Consider the following 18,293-nt stretch of genomic DNA (forward strand, 5'->3'; position numbering starts at 1 on the left):
CCAATTACATTTTAAACTTGTTGAATATTTTTAAATAATATTTTCAATCAGAATATATTGAATTTTTTCAGGTGAAATTTCCGTCCAGTCCTCCATATAATGAGATTTCAAATAAACCTGGTGCTAGTCAAGGAGGAAGACATAGTCCGTTGGGACAAAGTTCAAGTGCTGGCACACAAGGACAAGGGTCAAATACCTCAATTCAGTACAATGGCAATGGCAATAAAGTACTGTCAAATCATGTGTCATTTCAAACATTTGGAAAACCTACATCAAATCAAAAACTGTCTGTGTCATCATCGCCTTCATCGCCACAATCTCCACCTGGAATAGCTCTAGGACCGTCATCAAAATATCCTGATTATGGTGAAAAATCGGCAAAAGTGAAACAAGGATATTCAACATTTGACATTCATAATCACAAAGATATTGATGATGATCGGGACATATTAGATATGAAATCAAGTATATTTGATTACAATTCGGAACCGTCATCCCGATCTGTTACGCCACCTCTACCTCCATTATCAGCATCTAATTCAGATTATTCTTCCAATAGATCTAGTCCACAGATATCGCCTCAACTTCCACGTTCAAATAGTGCTACTCATTTGTCTTCTACGAAGACTCCAGATTTAGTGACATCTGCAACAAGAACTAACGGTGAAAAAAGAATAAGGCGAGCATCTGGATCACAGTTTACGTATAGGGCAGATAAAAAATCAAAACAGAAACAGACATCAAAACATGTATCTTCTGGAATAAAAGGTAAGGAATTTTATGTTATATTGTTCTTCTTTAATACACTATTCCATAATTTTCTTTGCTATGCTTGCAGATAGATAGATACATTTTAGATTGTACTATGTTTTCAGATATTTTAAATGATTTTTCTTCTACTCAAGAGTTCTTACAAAGTTCTTTGTTATAAAATAAAAGTCAAAATCCCTTTTGTTGTCAACAAAAATCATCTGTCTTACCTTTTATTGAGGATTCTTCATCCAGGTTGTATTTACACAAATGTAGCTTCAGTTTGAAGTTGTAATGTGAGAAGGGAGATAACTCAATATTTTATAATGAAATACACTATTAAATGGTAATAATACAATATCAGTGATTGTACAAGTCAAACATTTAGAAGTATTGAAAACAAGTATTTGCTGAAGAGAAGGTATGATAAGGCTTCTATTGATCTCTTTGTATTCTAAATTAAAATCAGAAAATGGCAATACAACCTGAGGCTGTTCAACATCCACTGTCTATACAAAATACTGCATATCTCATCAAATTTCTAAAGAACTTGTGAAATACTTTACCATGTGCTATATTATGAAGTTAGTGTTTTAGTTACTGGTGCTTTTATTACAATTTTGTATTTTTTGTAGCTGGTATGTTAAGTGATGTCAGAGAATCTGGAAATGAGAGTGATCTCCCCTTTGACATTGAGGATACAATTTTAACAGTAGATTCTCATGATGCAGAACCCATGAATATGCATGAAAATCTGGCTTCAAATGATATGAATAGAATGAGAGATCAATTAAACAATCTGGAAGAAATGTATCAACAAATGTCTAATCAGATGGGAACAGAAAAAGACATAGGGACGGTAAAGTCCCGTAGACGATGGAGTCTTGGAAGTTCTGACACAAGTTCTTTGCAAAGACCCATATCAAGGAAGTTCAAATCTGGTGCTGGAAGTCAACGACCTCATCATCATCATCATAGAGACGCTAAGTAAGTTTTATAAAAAAAGATAAAGAAATAAAAGTACAAATCAATGCTTAAATAGTATTTAGGCCTAGAAAAAAAAATCTGAGTGTCTGGTAACATGAACGACTCTGGTTTTTAGCCCTGACCCTAATTTTTTTATTGGATTTTCAACAAAAAAAATGGTATCAACCGACCCTGTTTTTGACACAGGCTTCTGTTAACCGACATAGTAATTTATCTAACTTGCTTCTACTTGCACAGGAAGACAGTAAAACATTTTATTAATGTCAAAAGGTATTCTAAATAGGTTAAAATCTAAGAAATTTGGACAGCAGGTGCTTCATAAACATTGCAAATGGCTGCGCTTCCAGTATTTGAATCTAATTACAGACCTTGACTTCTAAAAATCATGATAATTTTCCAGATTTCGTTCACAATATCAAAAATAAAATGTAAAAAAAAAAAGGGTAAAAAAATTGATGCCAAAGAAAATAAATGATTCAGCAGTAGATGAAAGACAAGCTGTACATGTGTACAAGGAATATACAATGTACATGTGCCTTAATTTTCTGAGATCAGTTTGTTCAAGAACAGATATTTTAATAAAACGGTTAAAAGTACCATGATAAAGTAAATGTCAGATTGATAATACTATTATTGATTCATTTTAATTTTTTAACATTAATTTTATTGTAGAGCAATTAATAAAAGATTTCAGAGACTAGAATCACATGTGGTAACTCTTGCCAGGAGTGTAGCACATCTGTCTTCAGAATTAAGGTCCCATAACTCTGTCACACATGAAATTGATGCATTACGGAAAGAAATACAGGAATTAAAAGAAGAGCAATTTATGGCAAGCCAAAAGAACAGAGCTGGAAATTTTTATGAAAATGACTTTGAGAGATTTAGAGGCTGGGTACCTTCATTGACCAATCCTAGAAGAGTTAATAAACTGACAAAGTTTTTTGGTCAAGAACCTCCTTTATTGAATATTTTCTTGAAGAAATTAGGTTATGAAGTAAGTAAAATTTATATATTACCTTCTCTTCCCTTCCCTATAAATGAAAATAGTGCATTAATTAATTGAAATCTGAACTTTTTAAATATAACTTCAACCTGCAATTTATAATGTCAAGCCAAACCATTTAAGAAGGGTATAATATCACATGTTGCAAGTTCCAACAAAGGTAAGACAGCTAGATGCTAGTTGGTCTAGTTACCATTTAGTTCAAACACAGCTAAGGTAAGATGGTTCTTATCGAAAAAAGTTTATTCTCAGTAATTTCCTGACTGGGTAGACAAGATTAGAAAGTTAAACCAATTTTGGTAGTACTAGACGAACTAAGACTGGGAATACAGTAGACTCTGGAAAATGTAGTATCAAGAGTTCAGGAAGGGTTTGCATACTGCATATGAAATAACTTAAATATGCCATTGAGAAGCTAAAAAATAGTCGTGGATCATACTAAACTGTGCAAATTGGCTGAAGCCAAAAAATGTATATATTCTAAATGGCACAATATCCGTCTCCTGTTGCTCAGTGCTCAAGTTGGCATTAAAATCAAGTCTCTTATATAAGGTGAAAATGAGAAACCCTGGAAGCAAAAATTGTTTTGAAATCAAAATGGCATGCATGAATTTCATTTCTAATGCATTCATTTAGTATTTGCAGCTTAAAAAATCAAAAAGATTATATATTTACACATTCTTTATTTTTTTCAGAAATACTCAGTTAATTTTGAAAAAGAGCACATAGGAATGATAGAATTGCCATACATGACAGAAGAAAGATTAGAGAAGATTGGTGTGCCCATGGGACCTCGACTAAGAATATTACAAGAGGCACAACTTTGTTTTAGACAAGAAAATTTCAATATTTATATTGTGTAGCACATATTGTTATAAGACAAAACAACCAAATATAGCAAAGGAATATTGGGAAATAAACCTAAAATCCATCTAGAAAATCTTGCAATAAATTTATTATATGAAAGTTCGTTGAAAGTATGAAACTATTTTGGATCCCTTTGAATGTTATCCTTATTTTTCGTTTCGTTTAAGTATTAGTAAATATCATATTTTACAGATAAAAGTATAAGGGTACTGTTATAAAGAACAGTAATGAAATTATTGAAATTTTGGTAAGTTTTGGGACCATTTATTGGTGTAACACCACTAATTCAGGCCCGGCCAGAAAGCACATACCAGAAAGTAGTACATATTTGACACAAAATAGTTCCTACGCATGGACATAACTTTCAAAATATTTAGAATATTTTATTAATCTTGGTATCAAATGAAAGCTGCATGACTGGTGATCATTGTAGAACAATTTTTGACTGATAAATTTGAACAATACAAAAATGGCATGAAATTTAAAAAGAAGGGTACATTTTGCCTTTTTGTCAGATCGGAAGTACCTGTTTTGGTACATCCGAAGTTCTGGGAACCAGTTCTTTCTTATATGCAATGTAAGGTATGTTGATTTTTTCAGTACAGGACACCAGAAGGTGTTGCTTTGACATGCAATGATTGCCACTTTATTTGAACTTAAAATAAAAGAGGTGTGCCTGCTTGAAACGGAGGAATTTAACATAGAAAGCAATGGGACCATGAATTAGTGGTGTACTTCCTATTACAGAAAATCACCAGAAATCCAATTTTTAGAAGTTGTACCTATTCCAATGAAAATAAGTCAAATATGATGTTAGTTATCATGTCTAATCATTTTTTTGGGGTCAACAGTCCTGCTTATGGGAAATTTAAGCTCTTAAATTGGCATACTCAAGTATGTTAGCCTTTTATGGTCATACAACATGCCTGCAGTTAAGACTTGACTCCAAGTTCTTAATTTTGCATTTTTTCTGATTGAAATTAATTAAACATATGTTTTATGACTTGTATATAGAAAAGAATAGCTCTTGGTCAAAGTAATCTTATGATTTTTCAAGTTTTTTTGTTTTTCTTATGGTAGCCTTTTACAATCTAGGCAAATGGTATATACTCATATAAGAATTCTAAAATATCACTGTACATGCAATTTTGAACCAGTTTAGCAAGTTATCTAGCTGAGGGATATTTAAATTGCTCTTATTAATATATGTTTTACCACAGAATTATGGTTCATACAAAAAAAAAAGCCTTTTTCCAATTTCAAGGAAAAAGGGGGGATAATTTCTCATTTATGTCTTAAGTTTGGACTAATATATTTTTATGTAATGAAGAACCTCTGATAAAAATATGACTATTAGTCAGCTCAAAGCTTTTCTAATAGAAATTAATAAATAAAACAGTGGTATTGAGAATAAAACAAGTATATTGGCCACTGGTAATATACATATGCAGTTTTCTTTGAATAACCCATATGTTACTACCAGTCCAATTTGAGCTTTGAAGTAATAAAATAGTCTTTGGACTAAAGCTTCATATGTTTTTTATTGCTTGAAATAGATCATAGAATGAAAAAAAGTAATGAACAAGTCAATATAGCAAGTTTGGTTCTGTTATAGGTGTAACACCACTAATTCAGGCCCGGCCAGAAAGCACATACCAGAAAGTAGTACATATTTGACACAAAATAGTTCCTACGCATGGACATAACTTTCAAAATATTTAGAATATTTTATTAATCTTGGTATCAAATGAAAGCTGCATGACTGGTGATCATTGTAGAACAATTTTTGACTGATAAATTTGAACAATACAAAAATGGCATGAAATTTAAAAAGAAGGGTACATTTTGCCTTTTTGTCAGATCGGAAGTACCTGTTTTGGTACATCCGAAGTTCTGGGAACCAGTTCTTTCTTATATGCAATGTAAGGTATGTTGATTTTTTCAGTACAGGACACCAGAAGGTGTTGCTTTGACATGCAATGATTGCCACTTTATTTGAACTTAAAATAAAAGAGGTGTGCCTGCTTGAAACGGAGGAATTTAACATAGAAAGCAATGGGACCATGAATTAGTGGTGTACTTCCTATTGCTGGCTTAAATTTTATGTTAGTGTGAGTTGTTTTGTTCTAATGCAAAACTTCAGAACATAAGATAAGATTATGTTATATAAGTGACAACAAAAAGAAATGCATAGCTAAACTCATGTCTGTATTTCAAAGTATTTAAAAATAGATTTTAACCTAGCTTAAGCATAAAATGGGTATATATTTTATAAGGGTATTTAATAGAGTGTTATGATGTATTTTGACTATAATTACAAACAGTTTTATATTGTGTTCAATCTATCATTTATAAACATTACTAGAAGATGACTAACACTTCCTTATACATTGTAAATATCTAATTTATATTTATAAAATTATGTTTATATGAAAACAATGTGTGATTATCATCACATGAAAGTGAATAAAATATGTAATAACAAGATAACACATTTTTTTTTATACTTTATTAAGTCCAATAACAGAAAAAAACAAATATTTCTTCAATTCAATATTTCAAAATCTGACAATAATAACTGAATTATTTCTCAAGAACAGATGTCATCTTTCTGAAGATAGAAAATGGTGTGTTTGAGGTTTTTTATTGCTCAACTCCAAATTGTTCAACTGTTGATACTCCTGAAGTTAATAATCACACAATAGAAAACATCAAAATTGAACAATGAGACTCTTTCATGTATTATCATTAATATCCTGGAAACCAACAACAAATTAAGTTTGATTTTATATATTCTTATCATTTTTCTACGGGTAACACATGAATCAAAAAAGTCCACACCAATTTCACAAGTTGACAGTTTTATGCAGCATAATATCTGTCAAAACAGGTAAAAAAGAATTGGAACATCACAAGGGGCATACAAAATTCATAAGTCAACAAAAAAACCCAATCAAAAACACTAATTTTGTCTTCACCATCTTCATTGTTAATTTTTATATCTAAGGAGAGATATGACACAACTTAACTATGATAGCCCTTTTTAGCTCACCTGGCCCAAAGGGCCATGTGAGCTTATGCCATCACTTGTCGTCCGTCGTCTGTCGTCATAAACTATTTCAAGAATCTCCTCCTCTGAAACTACTAGGCCAAATACTTCCAAACTTTAACTGAATGTTCCTTAGGGTATCTAGTTTATAAATTGTATCCTAAGTTTTTATCTATCAACAAACATGGTCACCATTACTAAAAATAGAACATAGAGGTCAAATGCAGTTTTTATAAGCCCGGGACGGGACGTATTATGGTATACCGTTGTCTGTCCGTCCGTCTGTCCGTCCGTCGTCCATACTTTGGACAATAACTCAAAAACACCTTCACCAATTTCCATGAAACTTAAGTGAATTGTTTATATCTATTGACGTAAGCTCCCTTTCTTTTTTTTTAATTTCAGATTTTAAGTTTTGGATTTATGGGGCTTTATTCATAAAAAAAGGGGTGATTTTCAACACTTCGCACAATTACTCAAAAAGGCTTTCACCAATGTCCATGTAACTTTGGTGAATTGTTTATATCTATTGATGTAAGCTCCCTTTCATTTTTTTTTTATTTCAGATTTTAAGTTTTGGATTTATGGGGCTTTATTCATAAAAAATGGGGGATTTTCAACACTTCGGACAATAACTCAAAAAGGCTTTCACCAATGTCCATGAAACTTTGGTGAATTGTTTATATCTATTGATCTAAGCTCCCTTTCAATTTTTTTTAATTTCAGATTTTAAGTTTTGGATTTATGGGGCTTTATTCATAAAAAAGGGGGGATTTTCAACACTTCGGACAATAACTCAAAAAGGCTTTCACCAATGTCCATGAAACTTTGGTGAATTGTTTATATCTATTGATGTAAGCTCCCTTTCAATTTTTATAAATTTCAGATTTTTTAAAGTTTTGGATTTATGGGGCTTTATTCATAAAAAAAGGGTGATTTTTAACACTTCGGACAATCACTCAAAAAGGCTTTCACCAATGTCCATGAAACTTTGGTGAATTGTTTATATCTATTGATGTAAGCTCCCTTTCAATTTTTATAAATTTCAAATTTGAAGTTTTGGATTTGTGGAGCTTTATTCATAAAAAAGGGTGATTTTTAACACTTCGGACAATAACTCAAAAAGGCTTTCACCAATGTCCATGAAACTTTGGTGAATTGTTTATATCTATTGATGTAAGCTCCCTTTCAATTTTTATAAATTTCAGATTTTACATTTCCGTGTTATGAATTTTTTTGCTTAAAAAAGGGGGGATTTTTCCAATTTTGGTACAATAACTAACACTTTCACAAAATTTTATGTATGGATGAAAAATTAAGACAACAAACTTAGTTAGATTTGAGGTAGCCTTAATAGTGCCAATTTTTTTGTGCATTTTTATTTATTATTTTTTTTTTTGGGGGGGGGTGTATTTGACAGGGCTCACACTATTTCTAGTTGATCATATAAATTCATTTAAAGCATAAAAGACAAGTTAAAAGAGCACCAGGCGTATCATGCGCTTAAGGGCAGCCCTTTATTGGCTTATATCTCAAAAACTAAATCAGTAAGAGCAAAAGTGACAGGGAGTCAAAGTGATGAAAAGGTCAAGATCTATCAGCCCTGAAATTTTCAGAGGAATCAAAAAACCTATTGTTGGGTTGCTGCCACTTAATTGGTAATTTTAAGCAAATTTTGCAGTTTTTGGTTATTTTCTTGAATATTATTATAGATAAAGATAAACTGTAATCAGCAAAGTAAGATCTACAAATAAGATATAATGACCAAAATTGTAAATTGACCCCTTAAGGAGTTATTGGCCTTTAAAGACAATTTTACACAATTTGTTCATCATATTTGTTAACTTTCAAAAATCTTCTTCTCTGAAAGTACTGAACCAATTGCAGGTAAACTTATGCTAAATGATTCTAAGGGTATCTAGTATAAAGTTTGTGGATTTTTTTCGTGTTTTGTAAAAAAAACATGGCCGCCATGGCTACAATAGAACATAGGTTAAAATGCAATTTTTGGCTTGTATTTCAAAAACTAGAGCATTTAGAGCAAATATGTTGAGGAGTTTAAGAGTTTATTAGGTCAAGATCTATCAGCCCTGAAATTTCAGACAAATCGATACTCATTGTGGGGTTGTTGCCACTTAATTGGTAATTTTAAGCAAATTTTGCAGTTTTTGGTTATTATCTTGAATATTATTATAGATAGAGATAAACTGTAAACAACAAAAATATTTATCAAAGTAAGATCTACAAACAAGTTTAATGACTAAAAATGCCAGTTGACCCCTTTAGGAGTTATTTCCCTCTAATAATAGTTTTACACAATTTTTCATTGTTTGCTAACTTAAAAAAATCTTTTTCAGTTAAACTACCGAACCAATTTCACTTTGACTTAAAACTTAACAATCCTTAGGGTAACTTGTATTAATTTGTGTTTTTTATACCCCCCAAAAAACAAAGTTTGGGGGGGGGGAATATAGGAATCACCCTGTTCGTCCGTCTGTCTGTCCATATGTCTCGTATGCGCAACTCCTCCTTAATGGATTGACCAATATTAATAAAACTTCACACAGTTGTAGTACACAACCTGAGGATGTGCATGAAGGAAAATATTTCTGGTCGGAATTATTTTAAGGGAGATAATTGATTTTACTTAGTTAAATATAGCTATAAATGGCAACAAGTCTGTAAGCGCAACTACTAAACAGATTAATCAACATTGATGAAACTTTACACAGTTTTTTGTACACAATCTGTAGATGTACATGAAGGAAGATATTTCTGGTAAGATTTTTTTCAAGGGAGATAAGCACAACTCCTCCTAAATGACTAGCAATATTAATTAAACTTTACACAGACCCAGTACATGACCAGAGAATGTGCATAAAGGAAGATATTCTTGGTCTAAAATATTTGAAGGGAGATAATTAACTTAATTTATATAGATTTAGTTATTTTTTGGGTTTCTACACACTGACTTAAAATATGCAAAGAGAGATAACTCTAATTATTATTAATTTTAAATGTTCTTTCATTTCATTTTACTTCAAGAAAAATAGCCAATGTTGCTAGGGGTAAAATGCATTATTTTTGCCTGACTGTGTGAAGAAAATATGACAGATACAAAGAATATTTGAATGGCATATTTTAGCACACACTGAAAAGCAAAAATAATCATTGATGAATGATTTAAACAAAAATATTGAAGGTAAGCGATTCAGGCTCTCTTGTTTATAAGTTTAATGTGTCAATGCAGTTAACATACTGTCACCTAACTTTGATTTATTGAGTGAAATCAAGTTTATAGGTTAACGTGAGGTAAAAGGATAATGCTAGCTTCTTTTTATTGATCACGGACAAATTTGATACAGTAAGCTGTGCTTATTGATCTATAACAATTGAAAAAAAGGAACAAAGTTACTAAAGGTTTGCTACATATACGACCATTCGGTTTTCCATTTGAATTGTTTCATGTATTGAATTGTCATGTTTGGACCTTTTTACATAACTGACTATACAGTATAGGGGTTTTATCATTGTTGATGGCAGTATACTATAGTGATCCATAGTTGTGTGTATCCAGGGTTTCGGCTAGCTCCAATCATAGTGGTATCATTTTTAGTCCTACGTTATCTCTAGAATTTTTTTGATTATCAAATGGGACATCCTTGCGATGAACTTGTGGAGTAAAAGAGCATCAAAACCAAATATGTAAGTGTTTCGATTAAGAGGTTCTATGAGGCAACCGATGGTCAGGTTTTTTAAATTGATGCAACACTACTTTACCGCTGTTCAAAGAAAATACACATCAGGTAGCATTCAAAAACCGAGGGAATAGCATAATTTGAAAAGAAGCGACACCTGGCCTTGAAGGCATAAAACTTTGCTCAGTGCTCGGAGCACATAAATCATGCTCGAAACATGAAATCCAGCAATTTGATTGGTTGATTTTCAGGTCTGAGTACAAAAATCATGCTCGAAAGTTTTATGACCGGGCCTGCTGGTTTAATTGTGAACATGAATGACGTCCCCTGCGTTGCATGCATCTCCATCAATGTACATCCACATTTCGTCAAAATGTCTCAATTCGGAAAGGGATACTATAGTTACAAGAATGCACACGGTGAAATGTTGCACATCTTGACTAACCATTGATATTATGTTGAGAATTCTAAACTTATATAGCTTTACTACAATTATCGTATAAACTTAACATGATAAAAAAAAATGTGTACACATTAAGGCAATATTTGATTAATTTATCAAAGTTCAAATCGCATAAATCGATTCAGAAGGCAACTCATTTATACAAACACTTGGGTCATTACATGAACTCCAAAACGAGCGAGTTCGAGTGCGTCGACATTGTGAGAAGCATCTGCCATGCATGTGTCACCACAATTCGAATCATTTTTAGTCAAAAAGTTACAATCAGTACAGCTTAGATGATCACTGGTATCTCCAAAGAGCTGAGGCTGTGGAAACATTCTAGTATCATTAGTGATTTGAGACACATACATATCGCAACAGTCAACCGATTCGTGATGGTGAAGGTAACACACATCAATGTTGTTTCGATTTTAGTCGTTCCTCGTAACTCTGTTGATGCAGTTGAGATATGAAATCACACATGGTGGAACAGTTGGCATAATACTGCTGAAAATTAGAAATTGAAACGATCACAACTGCCATATACTCTAGTTTGAAGTCGTCCATCTGTGACAATATCAAAGAAAAGATCAAGATCCAAATTAGACCTTCTAAGTCTTGGTAGTATACCAAATCTCAATGTCGCTAGGACAGGACATCATCAATATATTTGAAAGGAAACAGAAAAGATTGTTGCGTGATGTTCAATTTATTTTTGGCATTGAGAAGATTCTGAGGAAGATCTGCTTTAAAGAGGGACAAAAGATACCAGAGGGATAGTTAAACTCATAAATCGAAAATAAACTGACAACGCCATGGCTAAAATGAAAAAGACAAACAACCTATATAGGCTGTCGTAAACTAATTGTCTTGATTATGTCTGAATGGTTTTCAATTTCAAATCTTTCATAAACACAGTGTGGGAACGGAACTGTACGGTTTTCTAATAATTTGGTCATTCGGGAGACTGTCAAGCGGTGCTCCGGCATTCGCAAAATAACAAGTTGCTTGATGGAAACTTTGACGAACTCTTATGTTACTATAGAACGTTTCTGCTTCAAAATTTGATAGCTAAAACATTCTTTATGTAAATATGAACCAATAAAATAATTAGAAAGATATATGCATCAAAACGTTTTCCTTAGAATGGTGGAGCTCCGTGTAAAACGATCAAAATTGTCACACAACAGCGATCAAATATGTCAAATAAACATCGAAAAATCAATGTTTGCTACCTGAATTTTCACATGTACCTTTTCTGATACATAGTCTTACCTGTCTGAAAGTTTCAAAGCCATTGTCTTAGTTGAAATCCAAATATATTCATTTTCCCCATGTCGGATATTTTTATTGACTGTACAATCGCTCGGAAGTTTACTGTAATATCACTCGGAGCCTTCCTGTACAATAGTTTGGAGCTATTCTTTTCATCGTCTGGCCAATTAGACTACTCCGAAAGGAGAGTAACATACTTTACCTTGTTATGACTCTACGGTCCAGCTTGCAAGCAAGCTTTTCTAAGGTATTAGGGGGGGGGGGGCTATTGATTTTTTTTTTCTGGCAAACTTTTTTTTCCGAATGCGTCGTAAAACAATCTAGGCAAGTCGAAAATTATTCCTTCTTTCAATTTTAGTATTACATAGAGTGGTAGCTCAGAATCAAAAACAAATTATTTTTTTCTCCCAAAACTGGAAACAAACTTTTTTCTCTCCAAAAATCCATTTAGTCGAAAAAGCGAGACATAGCGATCCTACATTCCGTCGGCGTCGGTGTCGTCGTCGGCGGGGTCCATAAATATTCACTCTGTGGTTAAAATTTTTGAAATTTTAATAACTTTCTTCAACTGTACGTGATTTCTTCCAAACTTGGACAGAAGCTTGTTTGTGATCATTAGATAGTATCATGAAGTAAATTTTGTAAAAATAGAATTCTATATTTTCCGTAAGTTTCCTATGAATGGACTTAGTTTTTCTGCCGGGAAACATTATATTCACTCTGTGGTTAAAGTTTTTCAAATTTTAATAACTTTCTTAAACTATCCTGGGTTTGTACCAAACTTTGACAGAAGCTTGTTTTTGATCATAAGATAGTATCCAGAAGTAAATCTTGAAAAAAAATTAAGTCCATTTTTTTCGTGTTTTACTTTTGAATGGACTTAGATTTTCTGCCAGGAAAAAAACCCAATTCACTCTGTGGTTAAAGTTTTTAAAATTTTAATCACTTTCTTATACGATATTTGATTTGTACCAAACTTAGACAGATGCTTGTTTATGATCAAAAGCTAGTATCTAGAAGAACATTTTGTTAAAACTTTGTTTCTGTTTATCTACATTTTACTTATAAATGGACTTAGTTTTTCTTCCAGTTAACATTACATACAATCTGCAGTTAAAGTTTTTTTTACCTTTCTTAGATTCATATTATCTATCCTGGATCCTGGACGGAAGCTTCTTATTTACAATCAAAAGATATTATCAAGGGGAATATTTTCATTGATTTGTTTCCTCTTTTTTGTTGAGCCTGCAATTAACAGCCAAAGTAGGCGAGACACTGGGTTCTGCGGAACCCTCACACATGATGATCCGATCATTCATCTGATTTTTTATAGTTTGGTCTTATGCTGTGCTAGTTTTGGAGAGAAATGAGCGCACACAGACATTTTTAACCCTGCCAAATTCTTTATGTACCTGTTTCAAGTCAAGAGTCGTTGGTTCATGTCTGTCATATATGTTTTTGGTAAATTATTTTATTATGAATTAGGCCGTCAGTTAAGTTCGAAATGTATTTATTCTTATGTTTCATGTTGGGACCTTTTATAGCCGACTATAATTGCTTAAATCCATTTATTTTTTGAACTTTGACAATCATATCACATCTCCTTATTTTAATATTGAAGATATAAATGTGGTTTGATAAACCAACTGTTTCGTTCATTTGTCGGATGCCATAGTTGGGAATATTGAAAAGTTCCTTAATCGTGACATTGATATAAAAAAAAAATATGTTGAAGGATTTTGTGTTTACTCTGTCTTTCAGATATCAAGTCCTCTCTCATCCTTGATAAAATTTAATTTTACTGGAGCTTTTTCAACCAGTAGCTATAACATGTAATAATCAGACATCTCATTTGAAATTATACCACATCTTCTAATTCTAATATCATGTTTTTTGACATATAGATCTACGTGTCTTTTCTAGGATCAGTGGTTAGCTACCACCCTTCTACATTCGAATTCCTTGTTACAATATCCCGATCCTGTGATGAAAAATTCTTTGTTGTATTATTCAAACATGTATTTATAGTGTTTTTTTAAATTGCTGGTAAATAATATATTAAGTAAAATTCAAAATATGATAATTACCCTTCCAGAGAATCTAGTCACCTTTTCGGAATACATAAATATTTATTTTGTACGAGGATCATTTTCATTTTCATTTTAAATTAGATTCTTAACATATTTTGTACTGTCCTTTTATTTTTGTCTTGTATTATTTCTTATTCAGTGGTTGTTTGTTTATGTGTTACATATTTGTTTTTCGTTCATTTTTTTTACATTAAAAGCCGTTAGTTTTCTAGTTTTACATTGTTATTTCGGGATATTTTATAGCTGACTATGCTGTATGGGCTTTGATCATTGTTTACGACCGTACGGTGACCTATAGTTGGTAATTTCTGTGTCATTTTGGTCTCTTGTAGAGAGTTGTCTCTTTGGCAATCATACCACACCTTCTTTTTTATATCTATTTTACACATTTTGTTTTTGTCTCTGATATAGTCACAATAAAAGGGTTCCTTGATAGAATCTTAAATGTCAAAATAACTGGTTATATGCTTATTTTCACTTCAAATACCATATATGAATATAATAGGACAGCAATAAACAACCAATGCAATGCATATACAATGAATTTAATAGATTTGGCCAAGAAATTCTACAGGAAAGCTCCGAGTGAGTGTACAGGAAGGCTCCGAGTGATATTACAGTAAACTTTCGAGCGATTGTTCAATCAATAAAAATATCCGACATGGGGAAAATGAATATATTTGGATTTCTACTAGGACAATGACTTTGAAACTTTCAGACAGGTAAGACTATATATCAGAAAAGGTACATGTGAAAATTCATGTAGCAAACATTGATTTTTCGATGTTTATTTGACATTTTTGATCGCTGTTGTGTGACAATTTTGATCGTTTTACACGGAGCTCCACCATTCTAAGGAAAACGTTTTGATGCATATATATCTTTCTAATTATTTTATTGGTTCATATTTACATAAAGAATGTTTAAGCTATCAAATTTTGAAGCAGAAACGTTATATAGTAACATAAGAGTTCGTCAAAGTTTCCATCAAGCAACTTGTTATTTTGCGAATGTCGGAGCACCGCTTGACAGTCTCCCGAATGACCAAATTATTAGAAAACCGTACAGTTCCGTTCCCACACTGTGATAAATAGCGACTGAAATCCACTCTGAAGAAGTTTTACGGTCACCTTATTCGTGATTTGGTTTATCGGTAAAATATGTCGTTTTTTTATGATTAAATTATGTGCTATTGAATGGACTCTTATTCACAGCATAAGACAAACTTTTAGATATACATTTTCTGTTTTCACGCGTCTGGGTGGACACTTTTCATAGATCACTTTTATAGTTCGTGTCTCTGTGTGTTGCATTGTTGTTTGTGTTTTGTTCATTTCAGCGTTGTTGCTGTTTCGTTTTGTTCCTCTTACTATAATTGATGTTTACCTCAGTTTTAGTTTTTACAGGGATTTTTCTTTCAATCGATTTATGACTTTCGAACAGCGGTATACTACTGATGTCTTTATTTATGGCTCACATAAACGCACCCTGTCTGGTTTCTTTCTGAGTTCCTAAGAAGTCCTCAGTTTGTGTTGTTTACCTTGATTGGTGTTTCTTAAGTTTGTGTTGTTTACCTTGATTGGTGTTTCTTAAGTTTGTGTTGTTTACCTTGATTGGTGTTTCTTAAGTTTGTGTTGTTTACCTTGATTGGTGTTTCTTAAGTTTGTGTTGTTTACCTTGATTGGTGTTTCTTAATCGACGTCTGAGATTTGAACATTGGTAAACTACTATCCCCTTATTTTTGTTTATCCTGGTACTTAAGAGGATGATGAAGTTATTGCCTTTTCCAATCTTCTTTAAATATTACGCAGCAAACAGCAAATGCCACAAACTCATATATATGCAGAAAATGTTAATAGAAGACCAGCGCTCCAAATATAACTGGTTGGTACAAAACTTTGGCTAAACAACATGCTTTAGACAATAGACAGGAGACGTTATTCTAAAAGAGTTGATAGTTCTACAGGACAAGATAAAGTATGGTCATATGGTAGTTTTTTTTTAGTTCATTGATAATGTTCGACTTTGAAGTCATTTCATTTTGTTATAACCATATAATATATTGTATTTGAGTCGACGGGCATTGCATGTTGAGAAGGTTCTGCTTACCCTTCTGTAACATCTGAGATCCCCCTGTTTTATTAAGGTAAGTGATACTCAGTATTTAGTTTTGTTTGGTATGTCTTGTAGAGTTGTCTCTTCGTCGGTTTCGGTTTTTCATGGCGTTGACAGTCTGTCTTTGGTTTCTATGTTTGAATATCCCTTTTGTATCTTTCGTCTCTCTATTACTATCTAATCACTATATCCTGTGGAAGTCTGGTATACTACTCAATAGTAATATATCGGATTAAACAATATTACATCTAGGGAACATTAAACAACAACACATGGATAATTTAACAAACAAAGCATATCAAACACTCCCACAAAATTTGTAACATAGCATACATAATTCAGTTAATTCGTTAGAAAAGTCTGTGAGAGAAGAAACAATTACCAGTTGTAATAAGAAAACTAATTAGTATAACAGTGTGTGTTTTGCAAGTCATAGTTATCAAGGCCAGGTCTTTTTTTGTTGGATTAATTTGTTACATCTTTGGGATGTATGTCTAGTGATACAGAATTTAAATAAGACCTGGAAACTGGAGTACGTATATGAAATAATAACCCTGAACACGATCTAAATAGCAATCTACTGTGGAAGTCTAGTGTTTAGAACAACTTTTTGGAATTTTGTTTTTGTTTCGATATATAACTATTTCGATCTTGGCGTCACTGATGAGTCTTATGTAGACGAAGCACGAGTCTGGTGTACTAAATTATAATCCTGGTACCTTTGATAATTATTTACTGGTGGACGCTTCATCACCGAGAGTTTCATCAGCCCAGTAGTCAGCACTTTCGTGTTGACATGAATATCAGTTATATTGTCATTTTTATAAATTTTATAAAACTTTTAATTTTTCGAAAAACAAAGGATTTTCTTATTCCAGACAAATTTTACCTTAGCCGTATTTGGCACAACTTTTTTGAATTTTGGAACCTCAATACTCTTCAACTTTGTTTTTGTTCAACCTAATTAAAATATTGATATCTGATTACGTTATACTATTTATAACGTAATCAGAGATCAATATTTTAATTAGATTGGTTTTTGTTTGGCTATATAACTATTTTGATCTGAGCGTCACTGATGAGTCTTATGTAGACCTAACGCACGTTTGGCGTACTAAATTATAATCCTTGTACCTTTGATAATAATAGACAGTTGAGAAATGCCTAACCCTTTAAGCTTATGTAGTTATCCCTCTTTAGAAAATGTTAGTTGGAAGTATTATTGATTCAGTGGTAAAGTCATAAAATAGAAAATATAGGTATACGAATGAAAATTGTTCTACAAAGATATTACAACTTCTACGATGTCATTTAACTTTGAGGAAACTAGCTTTTCCTCTTGAAACAGTGTTCCATTTGGATGTTAATTCAGGGAACTGATCGAAATGTGCAAAATTCCGTTCGTTTCATATTTTTAAAACGTATTTGTGTACCCAATGATTTTATTTGATCATCAACTTGATGTTGGTGTTCATTGGTTTTAATCAAGCTAAAAGGGTAACTTTACCCCGGATTAACGACGACCTTACAACGTATCCCAATATTTACTTTTCACTACGGTGTCAGCAGTTGTTTTTCTCTTTAACTGTTACGATATTTTCAAAGTTTTTTAGTTTTTATGGTTTCATATAGATGGTCTTAATTAAGTTTTTCGATTGATAACCGTTATAAACAACACTTTGATATAAATATACCCCTGTGTCATAAATAATTTACGACTATACAGATTGTTTAATGGATTGGCATTAATATGACAATGTGCTCATAATAAGTGAATAGTTCCCTAGACAAATGAAACATACTATACTCTATTTGTTGATTTGTAGAGATGTGCTATTTATATTTTACCCTTGTGTGGAATTAACGCTTTTATCTTAAGCAAATTTTACTAAAATTGTGATTTTTATCGTGCAGTGTTGTCTTTTGATATTAATTATCCAGGTTGTTTGTTTAAAATAACTTACTTCAATATGTACATGAATTTTTACATAGAAGATTTCTCGTTTACCAT

The 18,293-nt window shown here is 32.2% G+C and overlaps 1 protein-coding gene across 8 annotated transcripts in view; it reads left to right on the forward strand.

The window, feature by feature from the left end:
* LOC134711530 (uncharacterized) overlaps positions 1-3,877 on the forward strand; it is a 35,840-nt gene extending 31,963 nt beyond the window's left edge. For all 8 annotated transcript variants that reach the window (XM_063572169.1, XM_063572172.1, XM_063572170.1 and 5 more), the window contains 4 exons: positions 72-768; positions 1,386-1,737; positions 2,410-2,734; positions 3,439-3,877. In XM_063572169.1, the coding sequence (XP_063428239.1) occupies positions 72-768; positions 1,386-1,737; positions 2,410-2,734; positions 3,439-3,606 (1,542 nt within the window). In that variant the 3' untranslated portion in view covers positions 3,607-3,877. The remainder of the gene's footprint in view (positions 1-71; positions 769-1,385; positions 1,738-2,409; positions 2,735-3,438) is intronic.
* Positions 3,878-18,293: the final 14,416 nt, after the last annotated feature.

The sequence above is a fragment of the Mytilus trossulus genome, chromosome 3 (genome assembly GCF_036588685.1).
Source record: "Mytilus trossulus isolate FHL-02 chromosome 3, PNRI_Mtr1.1.1.hap1, whole genome shotgun sequence".
Classification (NCBI taxonomy): domain Eukaryota; kingdom Metazoa; phylum Mollusca; class Bivalvia; order Mytilida; family Mytilidae; genus Mytilus; species Mytilus trossulus.